The sequence below is a fragment of the Bremia lactucae genome, linkage group LG1 (assembly GCF_004359215.1).
Source record: "Bremia lactucae strain SF5 linkage group LG1, whole genome shotgun sequence".
Classification (NCBI taxonomy): Eukaryota; Oomycota; class Peronosporomycetes; order Peronosporales; family Peronosporaceae; genus Bremia; species Bremia lactucae.
Window position 1 is genome coordinate 9,881,854 of NC_090610.1, and position 10,020 is coordinate 9,891,873.

General features: G+C 46.5%; 1 protein-coding gene across 1 annotated transcript; it reads right to left on the reverse strand.

Moving 5' to 3' along the window:
• Positions 1–9,100: 9,100 nt before the first annotated feature.
• CCR75_004226 (uncharacterized protein) lies at positions 9,101–9,632 on the reverse strand (the record flags this gene model as incomplete). Its single annotated transcript, XM_067962313.1, has 3 exons — positions 9,101–9,198; positions 9,337–9,413; positions 9,544–9,632. 3 exons carry the CDS (start codon positions 9,630–9,632, stop codon positions 9,101–9,103), a joined length of 264 nt encoding a protein of 87 aa, XP_067820231.1.
• Between the last annotated feature and the right edge of the window lie 388 nt (positions 9,633–10,020).

Genomic DNA, 10,020 nt, shown 5'->3' on the forward strand with positions numbered 1-10,020 from the left:
CCGGCGAATTAACGCGGCGCGTGCGCTTAGTGCGAGGTTGTGTGGGCGTCTTCGCAGACGACCCACCAACGTGGCCCCTTTTAGGTGGCATCTTGGGCGCCGTGTATAGAAACACGTGCGCGAGAGTGATCGAGTGAACTAGCGGCGCGTAAAGCTGCTCGCAGTTCCTCTCTCTACTCTGTCGAATTTAAAAATGTAAATTCGTTCTTAAAGAGGGGGATGGTGTAACGGGCTAGAGTTGCCCTAATGTTACACAGTCCCCATTAAGTACATTTGGTACTTAAGGGGATGGTCAATTACTAAATAATAGTAATTAGACCCAACACTCGGGTGTGGTGCACATTTGTGACCAACCCTTGTGGATGTGATGCACATGGGTGCATTCACATTAGGAGGGATGACGCCCAGCGTCATCCATGATGACGGCTAGCGTCATCAGTTACGCGAGGTATCTATAAAGATACGCTCGCAATACATATTAAATGATATCTATAGAGATATCATTTTAATTGATAAAAATAGGTATTTGTACTTAATTATATTAAATACAAATCAGTCTGAAATTTAATACCTACTTGGTAAGTGCGCACAGGGAGACGGATTACCGCTCCCGTGACGTCACTTTACCAGAGTTCTTAGTGTGTTGGGTGAGGTCGCTTGCGCGCCCACCACAACTCCCTCACTGCACGCAAGAGAAGCAGGTGCAAACCGCTTCCTCGCTGTGCTAGGGTGTGTGCTAAGTAGAGCGTGGCCGCATTACGACGTGCCCGCTTACACTTACACTTATTACAGTGAAAGTGGGTGCCTCGAAGCTTCACGTACACAAGAGCACAGAGGAAGGTTTATATGAGGACTTAGCTATAAGGGTCTAGACTAAGGCTTTGAAATAGAGAAAAGGAAAACTGTATTAAAATATTAATTTTGCAACGCAACAATCTTCTATCTACTACTGAACTTATTACATTAATAACTAATTAAGCGTGGGGCCTCCTTGCGCACCGCACAATCGTGTCTTATAACGATTGGTGGGGTTGATTTAGACTTAAATCAACCTATTATTTGTGTAACGGGCTAAAGTTGCCCTATTTCACACAAAATACACTTTGTGTACTTAAGGGGATGGTCAATACTTAAGTGAAGTAATTAGACCCACTACTTCACATTGTGACCCACCCTTGTGTAAATGTGATGCACATAGGTGCATTCACATTGGATAAGATGACGCCTAGCGTCATCTAAGATACGAGACGCATTTAAAATAATACGCTCGCAATACATCTCAGTTCATATCTACGGAGATGTCATTCATGATTAGTTAAAACAGATTTTATATTTATTACGATAAAATATTAATCAGTCTGAAAACTACTTCCTAGTTCGTAAGTGCGCACGTGGAGCTGGATTACCGCTTCCGTGACGTCACTTGTACTGAGGTACATAGTTCGTTTGGTAGGTAGCTTAGGCGCCCACCAACTACCTCACTGCACGTGAGAGAAGACGGTCAAACCGCTTTCTCGCTGTACTAGGGTGTGTGCTGAAGTAGAGCGTGGCCGCAATCGACGTGCCCGCCTACACTTGGTAGCACAAGAAATTCTTCTCATGACCCGCATCTCTAATCGTGTACGTGAGGATAAGCCACAATATCGATTGAATCATCATTGGGAGTTGGCTGAGCACATGGCGCACGGACTTGGTGAAAAAGCCCTAGCCAGGCTCTTGAGTAGTCTTCCTGGGCAACATATTGCTCAGTTGGAGCAGTTTGAGGCATTCGTGCTCGGACAGCGAAGGGTCGCGTCCAAGCACAGAGTCATGCTGCGGCGGGGTCCTTCATTTAGACCTAGGATGAGCTGAAGCGTGAGCAGACTCGGAGCGAGGCTCTCAACAGGACTTTTGAGAAGGCCCATTCGGATGGACCCGCCCAAGTTCGATGGTACTGCAGCGCAAACGATTGTCCACTAGCTGTTAGCTGTGGAGCAATGCAGTGTGGCGCAGCTCATCGAGGACGACAGCCGGATGGTGTCGTACGCTATGTCGCATCTGTGCGGTAAGGTCTCAGAGTGGGCTTACTCGGCGCTTATGGCGGACAGAAAAGCGTTCCCCTCATGGGCGATCTTTAAGGATAAGATTCGCGCCATGTACCAGCCGCCGAACAACGAGGTGTTGCTTCAGGCGCGATTCTTTGGAGCGCGACAGACGAAGCGATTTCTGCTAGAGGAACTGCAAGAGGTTCGCTCGCTGTCGGCATCCATTACCGTAGGTCCGATTCCGGAGCACATTAAGGTTCTCACATTTATAAACGGACTACGGCATGGCCCATCGCAATAAGTTCTTTTCAGCAAGGTGCTGTCGGACAATGAAAGAGGCAATCCGAATTGCCTTAGTTGAGGAGCAATCCTACAACAGTGCCTCGGCGACAGCTCGGTATAAGCCGTCGGCTGAGAGGACAGATGCCACTCCCATGGAGTTAGGCAATGCAGACGTTATCTGCTTCAAATGCGGCAAGCGCGGCCGTATGATGGCTAGCTGCTATGCCAGGGTCTCTGTTGGGGCGAAGACAATCGGCAAGAGGAATCCCTTCCCAGAAGGGCGATGGTAAGAACCAGCGTGCGAGACGCATGAATTCTGCATCGACCACTGAGGGGTCGGGAAATCCAGGACCCTGAGGTCTCGAAATTTTGGACCTCAACCCTGCTGGTCTATAGCGCTCGAGTACGAGGCTATGACAATATGATGACCATCCTTGTGAGTTCGGGTGCATCACAGAATATTGTTAAACTTGCGGCTTTAAAATAGATACCGATTATGTTTGAGACGCTTTGCCAGGATGGCAAGCGAGAAGAGGCGACCGTTCGTTTATTAAACGGCGCATCGGGCCGAGAGTCCACACGTCAATCCTTACTGATCCTAATCAACATCGTCATTATGCTTCTGTCATCAATATCGGTGGCTCTGGCGAATAAGACCACATTTCTCGGCTCCGAAAATGCAAACATTTTTAATGGTCAACTTACTTAAAACGTGCCTCTTGCGTTTCTAACGGCATTTGCAAAATTGTATTTCGACTGAGGTTCAAGAAGTGATGAAGATAGGCTAGCGTCATTGTACGTTCCGACCATACCTTAGCAGCCAAGAAAAGCAAGAGCTAATTCCTGGCCCTCTAATGACATCGAATCCATATCAATGCATGACGGTCTTTTTTTCGATAGAATGCGGTGGTCATAGCAGTAAACAAGCTCCGATCTTCCGAATGGACCATCTTGCGTGGACTGCTTTGTTTGGCTCCACTAGTAGCAGCGCATTGAAAGGTCCTACCGGGATTTGAACCCGGATCGCTGGATTCAGAGTCCAGAGTGCTAACCATTACACCATAAGACCACCCGACTAGTCCAATGCTTTCGGGTCTCAGAACAACTTTGCAACGACTTTGTAAGCACAGACTTTGTCTCCGTGCTAATGCAAGTGTTCTGCTACCAGCAACATACGAAGGTGGACATTAAATAGTGTCCACCGGAATTTGCTCTCCGATGGTTGATTCAGAGTCACGAGTGCTNGCGGCTTTAAAATAGATACCGATTATGTTTGAGACGCTTTGCCAGGATGGCAAGCGAGAAGAGGCGACCGTTCGTTTATTAAACGGCGCGCTCGTAAAGTCTGAGGGAGTTTAAGTTGAACTCGCCTTCAGCTTTAGTGACTTCTCTTGTAAGGAGAAGTTCACTGTGTTAGGTACGGAGAGTCCATATGACCACATCTTAGGCATGCCATGGTTGGCATAACACCAACTATGAATAGACTAACGTATGCGCGCAGTTGCGAACTCTACGCAGGACACCGGCAAGGATGTTCTCCTGTGAGAGCCTATGCAACTGATGTCGTGTTGAACACAGTTGACGGTGCGCTGACGGGATGTCAAACGTCACCAATTCCTACCCAGCTCGGAGAGACTGAAGTAGTGAAAAAGACGATGATAAGTGGTCATGCGTCTAATTGTCCTGCACAAAGCAGAATGCCTGTGGCAGTAGGCGACAAGCTGACAGGAATCATGCATCACAGAACCGGACCGGCACAATGTCTAGAGCCTGGAGCGGTGGAAGCCGTGCGTTAGCCAGGAAAGTCAAAGGTTGTGGTGACTCAAAAAATGAGTACTCGACAGATTAGGACGATCAAAGGCACGTCTAAACGAAAGACTTCTGGATCAGATCCTATCAAAGTTAACGGGCCTTCGCACAAGGTGTTCGAGACCGTCAATGACAAAATTGCGGAGGCATCCTTAGTTAAGGTGCTCCGGCAAGTCATTAAATCTACCGTGGGGATAGTAAAACTCCTAGAGATGTCGTGGGATATGTTCCTTGCCGATTAAAGGAAGGAAAGATCCTTAAAATAGTCACATCAGTTCCAGAAGAGAACATGGTGGACTGTTGCTCGTTGTCCAAAGATCCACTAAATAGTCACATCTGTTCCAGAAGAGAACATGGTGGACTGTTGCTCGTCGTCTGCAATGGACGAGAGCGTCCTAAAAACGAACAAAAAGAATCGGTTCGCTGATCAAGGCTTAAATGCTTTGAGTAATAGTCCGTTCTTTGAGATTCTGAGTAAACATCGCGATATGTTCTTAGAAGAAGTGCAGAGCCAAATTCCAGCCGATAGGGGCATCGGGCACGAAATTAATTTGAAGCCTCTGGAACAAGGAATGGCCGTTGCCGAGTGATGAACAAGTCGATTATATCGGCTATTTCTTCGACAAACTAGCAAAGGCGGGTCATGTCCGTGAGAGTAGATCTACTCACTGCAGCCCGACCGACATTTTGTGTACAGGTGTATGGCTCGTGGTAAGAACTGAATACGGCGCATATACATGTGCAAACGCCAATCCCGCGTAAATATGTTTTGTTAAATTCCATGGGAAAGTCAACTATCTTTTCCGAGTGGAATTAAAGGATGGCTACTATCAAGTACTCATGAGAGAATGTGATGTAGCCAAAACGGCAGAAAGCACCACAAGCGGTATATTTTGGGAGTGGCTTGTGAAGCCCCAAGGTGCGAGAAACGCACCGGCGATATTTAATCGAGCGGTGGCTCACGTGATGCGTCAGCACCCTGCCTATGCGCCCCATTTCTTTGACGATATATCTTGTGCATAGTAGGGCAGAGGACGGGCTGAGCGAAATAGAGTCGCACAAGCGTCATTTGGACGCTGTGTTACAGACCCTGGAGGACGTAAGGGAGTCAACCTCCCCTCACAACTCTCCGACCTTCTGTGTGCGAAAGGCTACAGGAGGGTGGCTGATAGCGCACGCATGTGATAAACTGAATGCTGCAACGGTACCGGCTCAAACGCCGATACCTAGAAAAGACGTTATCATAGATGGTGTGTCTAAAAGTACGATCTTTTCGTCTATGGATCTGATGGATGGGTTCTATCGAATCCTTATGCGTGAACGAGATATCCCGTACACAGCAGTGAGCACTCCCAGTGCGATGCTCTGGGAATGGCTCGAGATGCCTCAGGGGCTTAGTAACGCCCCTGCAACATTTAACAGATGCGTTACAAATATGTTGAGACCGGTGCCGGAATTCGCACAGAGCTATTTTGACGATGTTATCGTCCTTACGGGCCATGGACGGTAAAACGGACGTGGAAGTTCATAGAACTCACGTTTGTCAGGTTCTCACCCTTATGCGAAAGCATAAGTTGTACGCAAATCTCAAGAAGTGTATATTCGCTAGAAGCGAAATACCACTTTTTGGGTGCATTGTCGGATAGCACGGCGTGCGACCTGATCCCTAAAAGATCAAGGCAATCACCGACTGGCCAGCTTTAGCCGATGTCAAAAGACTTAATAAGTTCCTTGGTTTAGCGGCGTACTTGCACAAGTACTCTCTCAGTTATGCAGAGATGACAATTCATCTCTCTCGTCTCTTGAAAAAAGACAAGAAGTAGTTATGAAACGCGGATTGTCAGCATTCGTTCAAAGGTGTCAAGCAAAGCTTAATGCAATCGCCCATCTTGGCGATTGCAGATCAAGACAGACCATTCCATGTGGTCTGTGACGCCAGCGATTTCGCAATCGGCTGCGCGTTAATGCAATACGATACAGACGGCGCGGAGCGCGTCGTCTGTTTCCAATCGCGTCAGCTACAACCACCTGAATGCAATTACTCAGTGTATGACAAAGAACTCCTTGCCATGAGAAATGCATTGGCTAAATTAGGGTCTATCTCCTCGGAGATAGACCGCTCATCGTATATACGGACCATGCGTCATTACACACGGCCGAAATTAGTCCACACCTCTCGCAAAGAATGGCGAGGTGGCTATCCTTCTTCGCGGAGTATAATTTCTCTGCCGAATACAAACCAGGACGACTTAATGTCGTCGCTGATGCGTTATCACGCCGACCCGATTTCGAGCCGGCTGCGCATTCGAACATTGAGAATAATCCCACTGTTGCAACACTCATTTCAAGTGCTCCGTCATCAACCTTGTTTGATGACATAAAGAAAGCCTATAAAGAAGATAAGGACCTTCTATGTTTGATGGCTCATTTAATGAATCTATCCCATAAATCTCTAAAAGATCTACCGGCTTTATATCGGTCGTCATCCGATCGATACACAACATGTAACGGCATATTGTATTACACAGCCGTTACCGGCGACACCCCACGTGTCGTCGTCCCAACTCACAATAATTTGCGCTTGCGCATCATGTATGAGTGTCACGATGCTCCAACAAGTGGACATCGTGGACGTGAGAAGACTTACCTCACAGCAAGTCGTGACTTTTACTGGCCCCGCCAGTATCAGTTTGTGCGCAAGTACATTCGTGCTTGCGAATATGTCAACGGGTGAAGCCTAGCCCTTCATCCCGTGCACCTCTTCAACCTCTACCACTTCCGGCAGAATGTTGGCAGTCCGTACCTATGGACTTCGTCTTCAGATTTTCCGAAGACGACCACGAAAACAATGGAATCCTTGTTTTTGTAGACAGATCTATCTCCTCGGCAGCTTTAAAGACATGCCGGAGCACCTCAACTGGGGATGCCTACGCAAATTCGTCTATGACGGCCTCGAACACCTCGTTCGAAAGCCCATCCTCTTTATTAAGAAAAGATCCAAAGGTCACTCGTTTAGACGTGCCTTTGATCGTCCTAATCTGTCGGGTACTCGTTCTTCGAGTCACCACGACCTTTTTCTGGGATGCGGGTGCCGTTGCACTCCTGGCTAACGCACCCCTTCCAGCCGCACCAAGCTCTAGGCACTGTGCCGGTTTATGCGACGCATGACTTCTTGTCAGCTCACCGTCAACTGCCACAGGCTCTCGGCTCTATGCAGGACTATGAAACACATGACTTCTTGTCATTGCCTTATTTGTCTGCGCCGTCCGGGAATCGAACCAGGGGCATCTCGTTGGCAACGAGATATTTTACCACTAAACCAACGGCGCTGGCGAGATCAAAGAGTCACCTTCTACGCAATGTTCTTGCATTCACACGTCGTCACCTTTCAAATTGTACAAAAACAGTGCTGCTACTCAACAGCCCCAGCGGATGCCAACAAATGCAATTTCTATACTACCTGGAGGTACTACGAATTTGTTGCCGCGATTCATTGGGTTCTTTCGGTGGTAAAAGAGGTTAGAGGTCTTAATTATAGGCTCACCCTTCCCCCGTATATGATGACGTACCCCGTATTGTACGTGGGTCGTCTGAAACGGTATGTAGACCCAAATGAGGTCACATATCCCCATCCACGTGAAGTAATCGAGGCACCCCATCTTTACTAGGTTGACTAGTACTGTTATCAGTATTAGCGAAAGGTGACCCGATAGTATTTAAGGTGTCATTAATTGTTTAAACGACAGCAAACAAATGGATGTGTGGCATAATGGTGAATTTACCGGATCTTTAAAAAAGGAGTCGTCACTTTGCTTGATGATAAATATGTCGTATTTATTAATTTACAAGCTAAATAACGGTAAAATCAAGACTGACGCTTACCTCAAATCACAGAGTTGTGGGAATAACAATTTTACTTTGCGAATTCAAAATTACTTTTTATTCTTTTAGATGGTTGTGGGAGCAATAATTAAGAAGAAGCGTTTTGTTTAATTTAAAAAATATATATTTTTAAATTGTAGTTGTGGAATTTTTAATAGTGCAGTGTTATTGCCTTAAAATTTTGCGATATAAAACTCACATGGTGTCCACCATCCATGATTATTTTGAGCCACATCGTGAAGTAATAATATCCGACAGATCTAGATTTGTGGAAGTTATAACAAGTTTGATTTTTTCCGTTATTAAGAATTGTGATTACAAGAGGGCGCCAGAAACCTTCCCCATCATTTATTCTTAATAGAGTAATATGATAGCTAAATACTGCAGGTCCGATTGTACGTCAGCTTGCAAAAGTGCGTCATAGGGGTCCCCGAGATACCTTCGCTAGGCTGCATCAAGGGATTTAAACCCAAATCGCTGGATTCAAAGTCCAGAGTGCTCACCATTACACCATAAGAGCATCGGGCCGAGAGTCCACACGTCAATCCTTACTGATCCTAATCAACATCGTCAGTATGCTTCTGTCATCAATATCGGTGGCTCTGGCGAATAAGACCACATTTCTCGGCTCCGAAAATGCAAACATTTTTAATGGTCAACTTACTTAAAACGTGCCTCTTGCGTTTCTAACGGCATTTGCAAAATTGTATTTCGACTGAGGTTCAAGAAGTGATGAAGATAGGCTAGCGTCATTGTACGTTCCGACCATACCTTAGCAGCCAAGAAAAGCAAGAGCTAATTCCTGGCCCTCTAATGACATCGAATCCATATCAATGCATGACGGTCTTTTTTTCGATAGAATGCGGTGATCATAGCAGTAAACAAGCTCCGATCTTCCGAATGGACCATCTTGCGTGGACTGCTTTGTTTGGCTCCACTAGTAGCAGCGCATTGAAAGGTCCTACCGGGATTGGAACCCGGATCGCTGGATTCAGAGTCCAGAGTGCTAACCATTACACCATAAGACCACCCGACTAGTCCAATGCTTTCGGGTCTCAAAACAACTTTGCAACGACTTTGTAAGCACAGACTTTGTCTCCGTGCTAATGCAAGTGTTCTGCTACCAGCAACATACGAAGGTAGACATTAAATAGTGTCCACCGGAATTTGCTCTCCGATGGTTGATTCAGAGTCACGAGTGCTAGCCACACACTTCATTATACAACCATGTCTTTGTCGAATCTTGCAAAGACACTGAATGCCATGAGGTTTGCCTTTCAGATACAAGGATGCATACTGTTAGCAGCAAAACCTGAAGGAGCACAAACATAGCTCCTACCGGGATTTGAACCCGGATCGCTGGATTCAAAGTCCAGAGCGCTAACCATTACACCATAAGAGCATCGAGCCGAAGTTCTGCACATCAATCTTTACTAATCCTAATCAACATCGTCAGTATGCTTCTGTCATCAATATCGGTGGCTCTAGCGAATAAGACCACATTTCTCGGCTCCGAAAATGCAAACATTTTTAATTGTCAACTTACTTAAAACGTGCCTCTTGCGTTTCTAACGGCATTTGCAAAATTGTATTTCGACTGAGGTTCAAGAAGTGATGAAGATAGGCTAGCGTCATTGTACGTTCCGACCATACCTTAGCAGCCAAGAAAAGCAAGAGCTAATTCCTGGCCCTCTAATGACATCGAATCCATATCAATGCATGACGGTCTTTTTTTCGATAGAATGCGGTGGTCATAGCAGTAAACAAGCTCCGATCTTCCGAATGGACCATCTTGCGTGGACTGCTTTGTTTGGCTCCACTAGTAGCAGCGCATTGAAAGGTCCTACCGGGATTTGAACCCGGATCGCTGGATTCAGAGTCCAGAGTGCTAACCATTACACCATAAGACCACCCGACTAGTCCAATGCTTTCGGGTCTCAGAACAACTTTGCAACGACTTTGTAAGCACAGACTTTGTCTCCGTGCTAATGCAAGTGTTCTGCTACCAGCAACATACGAAGGT